General features: G+C 36.6%; 1 protein-coding gene across 2 annotated transcripts in view; it reads right to left on the bottom strand.

Moving 5' to 3' along the window:
* The window catches only part of LOC149085206 (PH and SEC7 domain-containing protein-like), a 148,902-nt gene that overhangs the window by 89,400 nt on the left and 40,388 nt on the right, over positions 1-19,114 (bottom strand). The window contains exon 2 of one of the 2 annotated variants that reach the window (XM_089233069.1): positions 11,918-11,984. The exons of the other annotated variant lie outside the window; for it this stretch is intronic. Within the exon in view, the coding sequence (XP_089089195.1) occupies positions 11,918-11,984 (67 nt within the window). The remainder of the gene's footprint in view (positions 1-11,917; positions 11,985-19,114) is intronic. 2 annotated transcript variants of the gene reach the window in all.

The following is a 19,114-nucleotide window of genomic DNA, read 5'->3' as shown; positions in this document are numbered from 1 at the left end:
CCTGTCTCGTTTGGATTACTCCGATTAGCTGAGTCGATGTGCGACTTCTCCATTGCTAACCGCTCCTCGCTTTCCAGCCTAAACTGCCATTCCCTCTGTTTAATCCCCCTCTGGATTTCCTCCCTCTCTAATCTTTCATTTTTTATTGTGTCTAAAAGCACTCTAGCCGTTTTTTCCTCATATGCTTTGCTGTTCAAAATGATGTTATTCAACTCCAATACCTTTGAATCTGGTGCTACCTCTTCTCCTAGCTCTATGGCCAGTACCCTAAGCTCTTCTTTTCGATACTTCAATAGGTAGGACATTCTGCTATTGTATGTATACATATATGCATATATGTCTAAAACATTCATGCACACAAAAGAAAGGAAAGATAACAAAATCTCGATGGCAAAACTGACAAACCAACGATTGAAATTATTCAAGTACACTGTACATATCTAATTATAACGAAGATCAATCGTTGCGATCAACCTTCCCACTTGCCAACAGCAAAAAAAAAAAAAAAAAAATACCGCTTCTCATTTCATAAGTGCTCGTTCTTGTGAATCACTGCTTTTCCTTCATTCACACCTTTCAAAAACGGGGAAAAAAATCTCGCAGAAATTTTTATATATGTTATATATCAAAATCTATTATACCGTCTAAAAAAGCTTTGTGCCTGAATTCCAACATCTAACTTATAAGGAGAGAGAAAAGACTTACTCGACCAGCGTTCCCCCACTGAAGTTGTGCTCCCTCGTTGCTTTCAGGAACTCACTGCCGCACTGACCTACTCAACCAACGTTCGCACCACTGGATACTGCAAAGTCCACAAAGTTCAATGCAGAACCACGATCACACCACTCGATCCTCCGAAGTTCACGAAGTCTGATGCCAAACAATCTCTTCAGATGTGCCACCGCTGCAAGGTTTCACTGTTAATCGTCAGCGGAACCCTTTCTTCAATGAGAGTAAATACTCTATTTCATCATACCAACACGCTGTACTTTTCTTTCTGAGATTTTAATAACTCAGACCAGATAACAAAACAAAACTCATGTGTACAAAAAAAACTACCAACACATTTTAGCCACAATTTCATTGACCATCGCCTTTCTCTTTTTTTTTTTGCTACTTCCAGTAACCTCTCTCTTTTCCTACGTCCGCCCCTGGCAGATTCCGACACCAACTGTCAGTTTTCTCTCGTCTCTTTCTTTTCTCTCCCATTACTGTTCAGTTCCTTTCATCACCATTTCCTTCACCTCCCGGTCGGGGGGGGGGGTGTGGTTTCTCTCCCTCATACCTCACAGTAAGCATTAAGTAATGTTTTCGTTTTTCTTTATAATAATTTAAATTAATTATGTCAGTTGTTTTGTGCTTCAAACTCTGCTACACTTTGCATTTTTGAATCTCGGGAGTTAGAAATGATTTGCCTGTAAAAATTTTTCTCAGGCTTGTGGTTTAAATCCAACTTCAAAATTACTTTTGAATTTTCATTTTAATATATCCTTGCATTGCAATTGTGTTTAACTCATCTGCATCTCCAGCCATTTTGAGCTTCATACCTTTATAAAATTTAATTTTGGTACACTGATAATTAATGTCTTTTCACTGTACATAAATTTCATTTTCCAAACAAAGGTAAAGCTTAACACATAGGTCATGTGAGAAAAATGACTATGCTAAAGGCTTTAACTAGTACATACTACTTCTAAGACTAGTACTTCCAACACCATCTACTAGAGATTAGATAATGTGATTAAATGAGGTTCTGTGAATCTTATCTATCCCCCTCTTCCATGTAACTAACCCATCTGACAAGAGGGGAGTCCAGTGCAATCGACCCTCGTATTCGATCGACAGGTTTTACTAGCAGTGCAACTGACCCTTGTCTGTCGACATAACCTGCATTGTTGACTTTTTCCTGCAGAGATAACATACATTTTGCAGACTGAGGGAAAAGAAAAATCAAACAGGCAAGAGGTGAAATACCTAAACCTGTGACTTGAGTGAAATGAAGTTTCGTATAACATAAATTATCTAACTATGACCCAATTTTTTCCAAACTTGTTATACAGTCAAACTGGCCTCTTTTTTATGTGCAGTTGAACTCAACTATAATAACTGGTTGTAATGACAACTCAGTTATAACATCATTAATTGGTGGTTCTGACTAATTTATATGGAGAATAATGCTAATGGACCTCGCTTATAATGGCAAGTGAAACGCAACAACCTTGGATATAATAACACATTTTTGTTATTCTGTTTTATCATAATTAGGGTGATAATATGACACATATATGGAAAATTTCATAATTTTGCCCTTCTTGACTTTTTCTTATTAAAAAGGCCCTTTATTTTTTAATTCATAACCCTTACTAAAATAGGGAATGGATGTGTGTGTGGTAATTGTGGTTATAAATATCAATTTCACATATTTGTCATGTTAAGTGCTGTCTTAATGCATGGGCTCATCCGAGTGCAGTCAGAGGGCCTCAAGTGCAGAAAGGGTGACAGTGATAATGAAATTGGTTAGCCACACATAGCTATCTCTCTAGCCACATAGGGAGCTCCTGAAAAATCACTTTGCTAGTGGGCCTGCAATTCTGTTAAGTCGGCCCTGGCCATGTTCAACCCTTTTTTTCCTGTGAAATACATTTTAAATCACTACAGATTTGCTGTAGCACTGTATTTTTTGCCAATGGTTATTTATAAGAAATTATCAATTTGTCTGACAATTGGCAGCATTTTAGAGAGAATTGTGTTGATGTCCTGTATTTATGATTTCGATTTCCAGTATATTTCCTGATCAAATATGATCACCTCAAATATGATAAAACAACTTCATGCACACTGTTTAATTGCATCTGAAAAGATTTTTTTACACTTGAAAGGCCTTGAAAACATTGATCTTGGTTATAACGACAGACTTTCACAGAATCTTCAATCTCATAATTGAGTTTCACTATTTATCAAATTTACTGATTTATTTTATTTTTCTCGAGCGGCCACAAAGCCCTTGGAAAATGCATATGGAGCACTGGTTGAGAACCGCTGACCTAGAGGATTCTTCACCATGTGTTAACTTCAGGACTTGACAAATCGCAAAAAAAAATTGAATGGCATCCAAATTTTCTAGGAGCCAAACATATTCTTATTCAAGAAGAACTGCCAAAAATTTTTTTTGACTTTTCTGACATTTGATGACTTTTCTTTATGCTGGTGGAAACAGTTTCATAAATTCTGTAAGTTTTGCATTGTCTCAGACTCCAATTTAACGATCACACATAAAAAATTTCAAGCTCCAATGCTGATATTTTATTCACCATAGAAACCTACGCCTGGGATTTTTCAAGCACCTGCTATTGTAACAAAATGTATTGCACTGCATGGTTCATGTTAATTTAAATTTAAAGTACTTGCAGACAGCATTGATTTGACAGAGAACTATATTCATTAATAAATGATTTATAATTCATTAAATTTTTCGGGCAAAGAAAATTAGCACAAACAAAACTTGAATTAAACACGTTGCTCTCTTAAGAAACTGAAATTACTGAATTTCACATTAGGAATAAAATATATCACAGTTCAAATAGGAGCTTACCTGACCAGAAACAGAATATCCATCATAACGCATTAGATGTTGGGAGTCTGAAATACACATCGCCAACCCACCGAACTGCAGTGTTATGCAGTTTGCTGCTGTTGTGGTCAAGTGGTTATAATAACGGACTCAGATTGTGAGGACCCAGGTTCAAACACAGAAGTTTGATCATAGAGATGAATGATACATCAGGCCTAAATCAGTGGTACCACGAAGGTATCTGCAAATCCTTTTTACAGAAATCCAGTCATCTTTTCTTGGTTTACAAAAAGCTTGAGATTCACTGCTAGATACTGTAAACCCCTAACTGCTTCTCTATAGGGAATATCAACAGGATCAGCTCCCTCCTGAGCTTTGGTGGTTTCACATGGAGTAGCTACTCTCCTCTCTCTCTCTCTCTCTCTGGCTTAGCTTGCTCCATACCAAAACTATGCAGGATTTTCCAAGTATACAGGCCTTGAGATATGAAAATACCCCATTTTCTTTCTGTTGAACTTGGATACAAAAGAACGAGTCTAATGGATCATCAATTATCTTGAACTCTTGTTTCAAATCAATGATCAGCTTGTCTATCTCTGACTTGCTTGATCCAACAACCAGTCTGTCATCAACATAGAAAGTGATGATAAGCATCTCTTCCTCAGTCTTTCTAATAAACAGACATGGATCAGCCTGAGACGGTTGAAAATTCACCTTCGTGATGAACTGCACGAATCAACGGGTGCGCGTGATTCCATCATCATATCCCTCTGATTCTTTCATGTAAATCTCCTCATTAAGAAATCTATACAGAAAAGCTGTTTTCACATAAAATTGATGAAGATACAATTTCCATCAAGCTGCAACACTGAGAACAGTACGCAGGGCATCAAAACAAGCAACAGGTGAAAACAGGTCATCATAATCTTGACCTTTTCTGAGCAAAGCCTCTTCTGACAAGCCTAGGTATGAATTTTCACTAGCTTTCACCTTGTCAATTGATCCGTCTACTTTTGTTTTGATTCGGTACACCCACTTGTTGTTGAGAACTCTATTTCTGGTTGGAAGTTCTGTCAGTTCCCAGGTTTGATTCTGTTCATGAGACATCATTTTTTCATCCATAGCATGGTACCACATTTTTGCTTCAGGTGAACTTACTGCTTCACTATAACTGGTAGGAGTGCTAACACCAGTCAAAGTACTGAACAAGAGCACATAGTTTTCTGTAAGAAAAAAGGTGGTCTGCATTGTTGAAGAGAATACCAACTTTCAACAATTTCTGGCTCTTCTTGGCATTCATCATCAGTCCTCAGGGACACTTGGATGTTGTCATCTTCATGACTGTACTCATCACAATTTTCGATGAAATCCAGAGTTTCTGGTTTGAATGATGATTCTTCACAGAAAATAGCAATACAGTTCAATTCTACAGCATTTTTAGATGGTATGTATACAAGATATCCATCTTGAGCCTGGTAACCCCAACAAACAGTCCTTCCACAGACTTTCTGTCCCACATTCTATGCCTTTGTTTCGGTTGATGAGTAACACCTCACACCAAACACTCATAGACTTTTTAAATTAAAACCATCTGGCTTATCATACCATAACTCATACTGTGCTTTACCATCTACTGGAGTCAGACCTGTGTGGTTGAGAACAAACACAGCGGTATTGAACGCCTCTGCCCACAGTTTCTTAGGAAGTTGCTTATGATGAACCATGGTCCTGGCTGCTTTCACAACAATGCAATTTTCACATTCAGTTGCCCTATTTTGTTCAGGTGTTTCAAACCATACAGGGTTGATAAAAAATCACAATTTTTTTTCAAAAAAAATTAATTTTTTTTATTTAAATACACTCATGTCCATAAATTAAGGATAATTCAAAATCGCACGGAAATCGAAATCTAAAGTAAAAATTTCACCTGTAGAATTATCACACACATCTGCAAGAGTGATATGCAAATTTCAGGAAGCCACCAGATGATGCCGATAGTACGTCACAATGACGAGAGTGTAAGAGAGGGTATATAAGGAATGGTGGCAAAGAAGTGAAATTGTTCACAAGAGTTCTGTAAGGCGCTCAGTGCCATAAGCGAATAATTATGACACAGAGGACGCATGTGGACGATTTTTTACGTGGTAGAATTATGGCCGCCTGAAATGCGGGCGTACCCAGATGGAAGTATCCGAGGAACTTGGAATTGCCCAAAGTGTCATCTCTAGGCTTTGGCAATGATTCCAAGATAACGGAAATGTCAGTAGACGTTACATTACAGGTCGCCCCCGAGTTACAACGCCGAATGAAGACCAGTATTTGGCAATAACTAACAAAAGAAGCAGATGGAGCACAGCATCCGACCTGTCCCGTCAGCTATCTGCAGCCACGGGTACCACAGTTTCAAGGCAAACCGTGTACAGACGTTTGGGAGATATTGGTCTATATGCTCGCAGGCCTGTCAGATGTGTTCCGTTCACGGCAACTCACTGTCGGCAGCGATTAGCCTGGAGTAGAGAACATGCAATGTGGACATCGTCACAGTGGGCTTGTGTGATGTTTTCCGACGAGTCCAGGTTTAGCTTGCAGTCTGATTCACGTCGGACTTTCAGAACGCCAGGTACCCGTTATCACCAAGACAACATCATTGAATGACACCGTTACGGTGGTGCAGCATTGTTCGTTTGGGGTGGAATTATACTGGGTTCTAGAACAGATCTGCATGTTCAAACCAGAACCATGAAAGCCCAAATTTATCGGGACATCATTCTGGAACAACATGTACGTTTGTTTAGGGGTGCCATGGGCACAGAGTTTGTGTTTATGGATGACAACGCCCGTCCTCACCGAGCAAACATCGTAAACGAATGCCTTGAATCTGAGGATATAACCTGTATTGAATGGCCAGCATTCTCACCTGACTTGAATCCGATAGAGCATGTGTGGGACATGCTTGGCCGACGAGTTGCAGCCCGTCAACCACCTCCTACATGTGTACCCGAACTTCGGAGAGCATTGCTTGCTGAGTGGAGATCTTCCCCAAGATCAGATCAATAATTTGATACTCAGCATGCCTAAGCGTTGTACAGACTGTGTTTCATCCCATAGGAGACATACAATGTATTAACCATCATACCAACCATGTAATAGTTAGTTTTTGTAAAGGAGATATTTTTTACAATTGCTCCAGGGAGCAAAAATCATAGTTTTTATGAATGGTATCATACATACACCATTGTTTTTGTTCTTTATCTTTTGTTTAATAAATGGGCTTTATGAATGAGTAACGTTTGTTTTGTTTCTGAACCTTTATTTGCCGGAGCTGGCATGATCCTTAATTTATGGACATGAGTATATATATATTTTTAAATATTGTTTCTTCAAAATTTAAATAATAAATTTCAAATTTAAATATTGTGTCTAAATATGACTGAATAATATTAAATCTTAAACCATATTTTTTAAAAATATAAATCAGACTAACACCAATTTTTTAGATAATATTGAACTTGAAAAATAAAATAAATGCATAGTCATACATGGAACAAAAATGTATTTATATGCATAAGGGGAAAGTTATTGTTAAAAAATTTCTGCTAATTTTATCCTTTATCATGTCCAGGGTTAATAAAAATAGTGATTTTTTTCCAAAAAAATCAAATAATTTTTTTTTAAATTTAAATTTAATTCTTTTTTAAATTTAATTTACTCACACATTTTTAATTAAAAGTTTGAAATATTGACTTATTAGGGGTATTAAATAGTTTTCGTAACAGGTTATGGTTCTCTTATGGTTAGAAAATGAATTACCTTTTTGGGTTAGATAAGACAATTGAACAACCAACGTTATTTGGGGATCCTTCTTTTGCAATATAAACAAATAACGTTGGTTGTTCAATTGTCTTCTTTTATGGTTCTTATAATTTGACTTAATACACAATATTAAGCTCTAAAAATCTTGCTTTAAAAAAATTGCATTAGCATACTAAACTACTAAAAATCCTATTTATCATACCAATGATATCTAAGAACACATCATTCTATGTTTAAAACAATATTGAAATTTGTACTTGATAAAAGAATTCAAAAGCACATATATAGTTATATATGCATCTAACATTCATAAATTTAATCAATTTTAATATTCTGGAGTAATATCTTTATAAAATATCACTACAAAATCATAAACATTTCTTTGAAAAAGAACCACCTTGAATGAACAGAAGTCCTTATTATGAGCCATGAAAACTTTCTCTACGTTGTAGCATAATCGAAAAAGAATGGAGAGGGGATTAGAGTTATGTAAAATTTTAAGTTTTTATTATGACTTTTAAAAATTATTTACTATTTAATTTGAAGAGAAACATATCTTATCTCCCAACTGTGACAATTATTCCCATAGATAGAGATATCCCCCTACTTCCACAAAGCCTGTAGTAAATTTCATTGCAGGGGATAAAAATCTTGTCTATACACACTTAACACTCTCTTTAATGACTTCACTTTCTCTATGGAAGAGAAAGTTCTAGGAAGAGACTTAAGAGACCTCTTTCTATAAAATCTTATGATCTTCTGAGAAAAACTGAATTAATTCTAGCATGAATTAATTCTGACTCTTCACCCAAAAAAAACAAATATCTTTATCACATTTATTTAAATATTAATTAAAGTGTAATTAATTTAAATATGTGTGAATATCTTATTATCTGTTATATATGTGTATCCCATCATAAAAGTTAAAAAAATATATATTATTCAAAACAGGGCCGGTCTTAGACCTAGTGTCACCCGGTGCAAAAACAGTAGTCAGTGCCACCCCCCCCTCTCCCAGGCGCAAATCCAGAGTGGTCAGAGGCAACATTTTTTGCTAGTCATTACTGTCCTGTATTTTATGGGACAGATTCATTCTACCATATTATCAGATTCTTGGTGTGGTGATCGTCCCCATCCTCCCACACCTCTTGGTTGGATATTAAGGGACGAAGAAGTCGGGGAAAACTTCTTCTTGAATGGGATTACTGCTAATTAACTTGTAAACAAGCATAAAAACCCAACTTGTTTGATTTAATTAAGATATTTAAAAACATTAAAAAAGCAAAACGTCACACATTTATGCAGGATACTCATCACAAAAGAACTATCTTCTTCATACTTATTTAGAGTTTTATGGTAAAATTCGTGTAGTGCACGCATCATGTACGGGCTAAGATGATAATAAAAGTGGTTAAATTAAAGTGATATTTCCATATGTGTGTGATTTCTTTCATATTTATAAAACTCATGAACTTCATTTGAAATTATCCTTTTCAGACCCAGTACTGAGAAACAGAAGGGGCAGGCAAACACCAGCTAAAGCACCGGGCCCTGCAATTTGGGCGGTGCAAAGAGCCGAATGGAAGGGGCACTTGTAACTCTTCCTTTTTCTGAGCATAACCATTTCAAGGAGACTCCAAGAAAAGACTGCCCCCGGGAAAGCACGCTATGGCCTGAGGAAGGGGCAGGGCCATCTTAAGAGCATCATGGGTTCACGGGCCAAGTGGTTTTTCTGAAGCCCTACATAGTATATTCTAGAAAATGGAATGGAAATGAAAAATGAAATTTTAACTAGATCTCATTTTCATGAGGCCCCTCTAATCTTGAGGCTTCCAGGCCGCTCCCGGTTGGGCCCATGCATTAAGACGGCACTGGGAAGGGGTTGTTTTTTTTCTCTTAACCTCAGGGACTTCAGCTTTAATTTCAAGTGGTGGTCGACTGAAGTTGGTTTTCTGTGGTTCCCAACTTCAAGGTGCAAATGTGAGCTGATCTCCCCATTAAAAAGTCTCGCCACAGAAAGCAACAGTCCTACAAACAGTACAAATATTCAGTCATTACACTTCACTCACTTCACTTCTGAGATATAGATGGCAGAAAAAAGATGGCATAGACTAAAAAAAAAAAGAATCATACACAACACTAGATACGCACTCAGACTGTTAGGTACACATACTCTCACTGGTTCATTTCATAATCATGGAATCATAATTTACTGCTGTTACTAGAGGATTTTATCAATGTTATTTGATGTTAATATATATTGTCCATTTTGAAAGGTTTTATTAGTTGTATATTTGAATAAAAAGTCCTTTATTTATGAATAAACTTTAAATTATATATTCATTGATAAGAAATATAACAGTTTTAAAATTATTTTATCATTTCAGCACAACATGGTGTAACAAAACCTTTTCTATTATGTTCCAAAGTTGAGTGGTTAAATATAAATAAATAAATAAAAATATATATATATAATTTTTTTAAACCTGCTGACAACTGAACTGCTTTAAATCGAGACAACTTAGCAATTTCCACACAATCACAGCTTTTTGAGAATTTCAGATATACATTAATACATTCTTTCTCACAATAATTACTAGATTAAAAGTATTTTGAATGGTATAACTGAAGTTTTGAACTTGCAGTTGAAAAAATCATAAGTTAATATACTTTGCCAGAGCTCCTTTTCAGAATTTAATTTTTCACCCTAATATTCAGCATCAATAATATGACAGAAATAAGGCATCAAGTGGCATTTTGGAAAAAAACCCCATTCATTCGTGACAAGAATAACCACTATTTGCACAATCTCTCTGTAGCCAATATACAGGGCTGGATAAATGACAAAAAAAATCTAGGTGGCACAAAAACATTTTTAGGAGCCAAAAATTTTTACCCTAAGAAAAGGCTCAAAATAAAGCTTCTTTTGACATTTTCAGAACATAGTAACCCTCTTTTATGTTGGCAGATATGCTGCTATAAATTCCAAGCATTTTGTGCTGCTCTCAGCCTGCAATTTAGTAACTACACAAAGAAAAGGTTTAAGCGCCAATACCAATATTTTTTTCTCTCTCTCTCTCTCGAAGAAGAAGAAATAGGTTTCTTCTGGAAGAAATCGACCCTGCTTTTGACGGACCACGTCTGTCCCATATTATGGGACACATGTATATATGTATCTCTCTCTCTCAAAGAAATAGGTTTCTTCTGGAAGAAATCCAACCCTGCCCCTGCATTTGATGGACCACTTCTGTCCCATATTACGGAATACCTGTAACTTTTGTTGCTCAGATTTTTTTAAACAATTTGTCCTGTTTTTTCAATGATACCTATATACCTATCTGAATTTTCAATAATTATCAAATTTGTAATACACAGCATTTTCATAATATAAATTATATTATAATTTGGCAAGAATTATAAATATTTATCTCGCATATCTGTGATTGTGCCAACTTTTGGCAATGTTTTTTTATGATGTTTTTTTATGGCCGATGTTCTGTATTTTAAGGATTATTATTTAATATCCCAGTCTACTGCATTTTTCTCAATGATATATGGTCATCAGATCATTTGAATATTCTTTTTGTGAAATACATTTTTGTTAACTGCGATTTGTAGCAGCTATTTATTTCCATACCCTTTAGCAATTTAAGCAGTAATTAGCAAATTGCATTTAAAGAAAGAAACTGCAATTTTCGGCAAAATTTAGTGATATCCCATATTTAAGATCACAATTTCCAGCATTCTCCTCGATGATGTATATGGTGAACCTAAGTATGAAGGTATAATTTTATTTAAACCCATATGAATATTACTAATATCAGTTACAACAGGTAAATATTTCTTATCAAGTACATCAGTGGAACACCTCTGATCCATGGATCATAGGTTGAGAAACACTGCTCTAGTGGAAATGAATTATCTTTTGGGTTAGATAATACCAGGGAAGACCAACATATGTCGACCCAAAATTGCAAAAAGGAACCACGGCTAAACACGTTTTTGAACTATATGAAGTTCCTTTATCAGTAGCAAAGAAAGAATAGTGAAAATACTCCTTATAGTGGGAGTTACTCGCTGTTGTAGACAAAGAGTCAAATTATACTGATCTAGTACATTCATCTTCTACAAATTATGCTATGTTTCTTTGAACTATCATATTTTATTTAATGTACCTCATTTATGCAAAACTTTATTTGGTTACCAGACATGAACTCATTTATGAATACAATTTAGTTATGAAAGACAAAAAAACAGCAGAGAAGACGGAAAAATGGGTGTGACAAAGAAAAGTAAAGACCAGATATAATTATGTGAATTGAAGTTAGGAACAAGCAATAGAGATAGAAGCCAGAAAATATGGAAAAAGATTTGCAGAACCAAAGGAAGTAGTACAAATTGGTGCAATGGATTCTTTGAGGCTTCATGCTTTTATGATGAGAAGCTACTAAGCAGCAAGTGTGATAGGAAACAGACTTCTCCTTCAAGCCTAGAGATGATATTAAAAGCATTATGAGCACTAGAAATAATTACCCTCCTTTGTGGTCATTGACAAAACATTCTTACTGTTGACTTCTACAATCACATCACCGGGCTCTAACTGAAAAAACAGAAAAATCATGCATTAAAACATAGTGGGCTAGCTAATTTATGTTTCAAACACGATGCAACATTGATAAAATTTAAAAAATAGCTATGGAATATTTCTTCATCAGCAGTGAACAACCTTGCATCAAATTATGCAAACATAACTGTAGGAGACCAAATTAATGTACAGAATGACTGTGTCACTAAATAAATTGCAAAGCATTCCTCAGATATATATACTCTTCAACACTAATCAATTCAATTTCGATGCATAGAAATTTTCCAGAAAAGAAGTTTGGTAAAAATCAGAAAGATCTTTTATGCAACTGATCAAATGAATTAAAAGAGCAAGATGCAATAAAAAATGAAATGTGCCCATGAACCATCACTTGAAAGAAAACATCTTGGAACAAAGAAGAGAGATGCTGTTTTTGAAAATACTTTGAAAATCAAAGTTTCATAATAGTTGTAAAAAAATTCATATTTCAATAAAACTTATGAGAGCAGTGAGATAATTTTAAACATTCTTTTAAAATATGAAGATATAGTAAAACTTTGTGAGCTAGATTTCAGGTGTTTCGCAAGATGAGAAAAATTTTTAAACAAATTTTGATTTTATAAACAAGCAAAGTCTTGCAATATGTGAGTAGTCATACACTTCTCGTTGCAGTAATACAGTCGATGCTCAACTTTATGACCTTCCAATGCACGAACTGCACGTTTTTACGAACTAATCTTCTGGTCCTTAACAATTTATATCACACCTTTAAACATCTCTCTCATTTACAAACTTTCGATTTTACGAAGTATTTTTCATGTCCACAAGTGTTTGTAAAAACAAGTGCCAACTGTATAGTAATATAAGTATATAGTTAATTTTATACATTAAAAAACTAACAGTAATTTTAAAACATAAGTTTTACTACAGTCTTTTAAATGGAGGCTAGTCTAGGAGGATTTGTGAATAAACATTGTCTGCCAAAAGCCACATGATCACGACTGGGTGTGGATGGTTCTTTTTCTCTCACTGCAGGCAGGGCTCTCTTAAGGGGTTCAGAGATGGGGTGTAAACTTTTTTTGGGAAATTTTTTATTCTTTTAACCCTCTCAATAACAATTATGAGATATCTTGCCTAACTTGATTCTTTGTATTTTGTCCATTACAAGATATCTCGCCTCCTTAAATTATTTTGGCAGTGACAAGCCCAGATAGTTTTTATTATTAGATTCATCTTCGAGCATGTTTTTCATTCCCCCCAATCTGTCGATCAATGGCCAGCAGGCAGAGTTATCTATTGTTTATGTTTTGATAACAGGAGAGGAACGTTTTCGAAATATAACTTTTTTTCCCTTCCCTTTGGGGTAGCATAGGAATATGCAAACAGTGTAAATAATAAAAAAAGACAGTAAGGGAATGCGCCCATATACTATCTATCCCTCATAAGCAAAATTGTTAATTCTGAAAATTTTTTGGGTAAAAATAATTAAAAAACTGATTTAAGTAACTCAACTCCATACCCAATAGTGTTGCAGGTGTGATTGTACTAAATAAATTTTTTCTAACCAAAAAATAATCAAAACAATGCAAATTTCAGATTTTCATCAAAGGTGTCCTAATTTCATCCTTCCTTTCCAGTTATTATCTACACATTTTAGTTGCTTATATTTATTAGTTATATTATATGTGTAATTAGTTTAGTTATAATTATATTGCTTATATATTTATTACTTCATTATATTTATATAATTAGTTTTTTTAATGAGTAAGACATAGAAGTGTTAAGCACAGCGTAAAAAGGTCGACAAGTGATCATACATCAATCGAAATGAATCTAAGTAGTCAGGAAAAAACACACAAGGACGAAAAAACCATAGCCAGATAAAAAAAGTTACTCAAAAAATTCAACTGAAAAAAAAAATTCTATTGAAAGTTCATTTAACTACAGCAACCTACAGGCACTGAAACCTAGGGGATCAGACCACTTGAGAGCCCCCCCCCCCTTCCCTAAGACAAGTCCCTCAGCAATTCATGGATATTGAATGCAACCCTGCATACGCAATTAAAGGTTATATATATGGAACGTAACATAAACCTACGGAAGTAACAAGGATTTTTTTCAGATGTGGGGGAAAAGAGGGTACAAACGTAATTTTGCTACCTTCTACCTTCTTCACACTTATAAAGAGAAAGATTTTTTGGTGTGATTTTTCTTTAACCAAAATTTGCCCCCCACCCCCAAGATTGTGGCCCGGGTCAACTGCCCTGTTCCCCTTTCCCAAATCCTGGCTCTGCTAGACCTCCCAATGTTTTATCCGTATCAGAGCTCCTGAGGCACCCACAACAAAACGATCTCTTTAAGATGCAAGGGTCGTCCTGGGCATGTAAACTATATGCATACAACATGCATACTCTACTGGTACATATGACAGATTGCCTTATAATACACAGACAAAAAGATCGGCACAGGTAAAATAAAAAAATAAAAAATTAGAGGGCGCTTACGAGTGGCAAAATCATCGTAAAGCTGCCATTCTGCGATGCATTTCCGTCGTTTCCTTTCAATAGCTTTCCGTGCTTTAGTGGAACTTAGTGGTGTATTTACAGGGGTTTTAGCGGGCTATAGCTGAGGGTGGCAAGTTCAAGGGGCGGTAAATTTGGGGAACGATTGGTCAAGAAAATTAGTAGAATGAGAGAAGGACGACAGAATTTGTATAACGCTCAATAAATCCGTCTCTGCCCACACAGCTAGAGGCTAGGTCAGTGAGTGACCAAAAAAGTGACCTAGACAGTTTGCAACCACGTGAGAGAGAAAAAGTGTGACTTTTTTGAAGCATGAGCAAACATGTGAATGACCAAAAGAATGACCTACAGAGCGAGGGACCAGGTCAGTGAGTAACCTAGAGAGTGGAAAAAAGTAGTCAAGAAAATTAGACTAGAATAGGAGAAGGGCGGAAAAACCATAAATACCCCCTCTGGTGGCACTACGCGTTTTTACGATTTTTACGCAAATAAACACTGCCGATTTTTTTTAACAGTCGTGTTAAGTCAGGTAAACGTTTACAGAATTCCGCAGTGCAAAAAATAATTTTGGAGTGTGTGGTAACGCAAAATCGACCAATTACTGAAATTGCCCACCCTGTACTTCCCACACCTCAAAACAGGTTTTTGTGCTGCGGAATTCTGTGGGTTTGGACCCGGTTTTAAGCAACACGAAATTTTCCTTCACTCATTTAAATTCTCCGTTGATTTGTACTAAAACCGGTCGTTATTGACATCGTGGCAGTGGCGTCGGAGCCGGGAATGTTCGAACACCCACGGTAATTTGTGGCATTGGGTCCTTACATCCCTAAAATTTATTCAGAAATTAAAATATCCTTCATAAAATTAAACACGAGCACCCACAGGTTCGAAACATTTCAGACGCTCCTGCATCTTACCAGAAGTGGGGCTCAGTTGAAAAATAACCACGGGCACTTGAGCCAGCCTAATTTCAGATTTTTTTCATATCCCAATATTATACCTGCATACCCTTAGGGGTGGGACAGGAGTGCATCAATGAGATATCCCGATATTAGACGTTACCTGACCCTGATATTATTGTTTTTATTGTCATGCTCCGTTGTCGTCCTGCATCGTGTGCTTGTCGCCGTTCATATTCCTTTCAATTAGATAAAAATGTTGCGTCGCAACCGAAATCATTGGTGGTCAGTTGGTCCTAGACCACTGACAAAACATTTGCATCATCCAGAAAAACATGGTAGTCCGCCTAACCAATCGGCGAAAAAAAAAAATTTCCCCGCGGTGATGCATTGATTTTAAAAGAATTCTCCTATGAGAAAAACACCGATCAATCGGTCGTTTCATGTTTTGTCTTAGCCGTGTAAATGTCGAACGATGTAGATGTTTATTGAGGTAAAAAAATATTTAGAGAGCCCACCTCTCTACCAAAATTCAAATATTTATGAACGAAACTGATTGTCATATGCTGCATTATAAGTATGTGCACCAAGTGGTGGTACACCAAAATCCTTTCATTTGATGAATCAATATTTTTCCGACATTAACATGTCAATCTTATGTTCTCATGAGAATTGAATAACGTTTTATTTAAAAAAAAATAAAATCCCGCCCCCGAGAAAATCCGTGTCATTCGGATTTTATCATGTCCGAAGTATAAAATTACATACATTGTTGTTTACACAAATTACATTTTCATTGTTGATTTATTCAGGGCCGGGAATTTTCATCTTAAAAATAACGTTGTATTAGACAGTGGTTCCCAAAAAAATATTACATATTGACTGATTATTCAGGAAAATTAAATAAATGATGATAAAAATTGAATTTTTCAATTCCTAAAAAAATATTTTTTTAATCATATCAATATTTTGACGTCTTATCTTGACTTCTGCTGGCAGAAATGCCACACGAATTTTGCGTTGTAAAAGTTTTTTTTGTGTTATTAGCATGTCGTGCTCAGATCTGATACTGTCGTCATGGCCTCCACATCCTAGAGCAGGGCCCCTAGGCCGAGATCTTTTACGGGCCCCTTTATGATAAATTTATGGCGTGAAAAAAAATGATGAGAATCATCCCGGGCCCTGTCAGCCTTACCCTTGTGGGGGCCATGACTGTCGTGAACACACGACTCAGGAAAAACGTCAAAAAATTCAGTCTATTGTGAAAGAAACATTAATTTTATAGTTGTTGCGGCTGGAATCAATAAGTGAATAACTATTCAACGATTTTTTTTTTCCAAATCTCAAAAAAAAAAAGTAAAAAATATCAAGTTTTCCTTTTTAGTTTCTCTTTTGAATCAATTTAAAAAAAAATGAAGCCAAAATTAAATATTAGCCATAGCCGAAAAGACATTAAACTATAAGCAAAGAATTCATAGAAATTAATTATCGGAAAAATTAATGTAATCAATCACAGAAAATAAACCTAACATATAAAAAACGTATTATCCAATTGGGTGCGGGAAAGTAAGTCGCATTGCTCTGGGGGTGCGGGAAGGGAAAAAGGTTGGAAAAAACTACTATAGAATATCATTTTTTGAGTTATGAATATCAGCTGATTCTCAATCTTTTATCACCCATATGAATTGTTATATTTTTCTGTCTAAACGTGATTGCTTTTATTCCTTACTCCAGTCTTTTTTTGGTATGTCTGTCTTATGAACTTTGTGCTGTTCTTCCTGTAAATGTCTTATTTTTTGCTGAATATTTGCTAAAACAAATTAAAATAAAGGTACATCCATTTATGAGGATATTTTGCTTTAATTATTTCTTTATTAATGTTGCCGTTTCAATGACCAAAAAATAAAAAAACGTATTCCATAATCCCCGCACTTCCTATACCTATTAATCAGTGTGTTGGTTTTTTTTCCTTCCACGCGCTTCGAGAAATCGCAATTCGTAGAAAAACGAAAACTCAAGTTAGGGTGCGATTGTAGTGCACGCGGGTTTCCAGAATTAGAAACACGCGTGCACTATAATCGTACCCTAACCTTGAAGCCAGACAGGTGGTTTTCTAGCCACAATCCTGCATACTCCATTATACTGCAGTCGAACACTCACATTTAGGAATTCGAACGGATTTCAACAATTAGTTCGTAAAATGGAAAGTTCATGAATAGGAAAGATGTTCAACACCAAATGGCATATTATTCGGGACCAGAGGACTAGTTCCTAAAAACTTGTTGGTTTTTGAAGTCGAGCAACGACTGCGGTATGAAGACCACAAGGAAGAAAACCACCATCTTAAGAATACCATTGTTCTCTTAGCAATAGGACAATATTGTGCACTGAGAAGGAATTACTCACCGCTGCCTCAATAACATATCATGGGGGGAGATACGGGCGGGGGGGGGGCAACCCAGCGTATATTTATTCAGGGTGATTCTACACTTGTGTGCAAAGTTAAGAGAATTAGCACATTATGTCGAATTTCTGAAAAACTAGTGGACAGATATTAATGAAATTTGGTACGAATACACAGTTATAACAGAGAAAGATATGTACTATACAAAAGTCATAGTACGTACGCACGCACGATTGTTAGTACAGCTCAATTGGACATTGCAGGAATGTCCAAAATCCGCATTGCGAGATCGAATCGAAAATGAGTCTAATATGTGCGACCTGTCTCTCACAGTCAGACAGGTCGCGCAGTACGACGGCATACTGGACACGAGGCAGTTGAGGAGTCTCTGTGGCTATCGGTCCCACTTCTGCAGCAATGCAGTTTTCAGTTCCGGGATGGTTCTCAGAGGGGGATGGCGAGATGCAATTGCCCTCCCAAGAGCATCCCAGACATGTTCTATAGGGTTTAGGGCAAGAGATCTGGCTGGCCAATCCATACGCCAAATATTCTCACTTTCCAGATAATCGTTGACCAGGTGAGCCCAATGCGGACGAGCGTTGTCGTCCATGAACAGGAACAGAGGGCCAACTGTGCCCCTGAAAAGTCGAACGTAGGGCTCTAAGATCTCTCTATACCTCCTAGTCACGGACCATCGGTCGAACACATGGAGGGGTGTGCGGCCGTCCAACATGATGCCAGCCCAGACCATGACACCTCCACCAGCATAGTGGTCCATATCCCTGATGTGGGAGGGATGGTATCTGGTACCAGGCTCTCTCCAGATGAGTGTATGGCGATAATCAGTATCCAGGATGAATCTCGACTCATCTGTGAAGAGCACGGTGCTCCACTGAAGTCTGGTCCAAGGCTGATGTTGACTGCACCATGCTAAATGCGCTCTCTTGTGTGCTGCAGTTAGCGGGACGCAAACATCGGGTCTTCTGGCATAAAGCCCTCTCTTATGAAGCCTTCGGGCAACAGTAAACCGTGAAACTCGAGTTCCAGTGGCAGCATGCAGCTCACGTGAGAGCTGTTATGCCGAACTGAAAGTGACAAATGACGGTCGTCATTGGACGTCGTGGCTCTTCGACGACCTTGTCCAGATCTTCTCGATATGGATCCAGTGTCTTGAAACTGTTTCCACAAATTGCAGACGACACGGCGTGATATCGAGCTCAGTAGCAACCTGCCCTTGTGATTGCCTTGCCTCCAATCTACCGACGATTCTCCATTTCATTCCGTCATCCATACGTTTGTGGCTACTCATTTTACCCGATA

The sequence above is a fragment of the Pholcus phalangioides genome, unplaced genomic scaffold, assembly GCF_987345545.1.
Source record: "Pholcus phalangioides strain wild (caught in Gottingen) unplaced genomic scaffold, Ppha-v1.0 ptg000007l_1, whole genome shotgun sequence".
Classification (NCBI taxonomy): domain Eukaryota; kingdom Metazoa; phylum Arthropoda; class Arachnida; order Araneae; family Pholcidae; genus Pholcus; species Pholcus phalangioides.
This window is presented reverse-complemented; position numbering and strand designations above follow the sequence as displayed.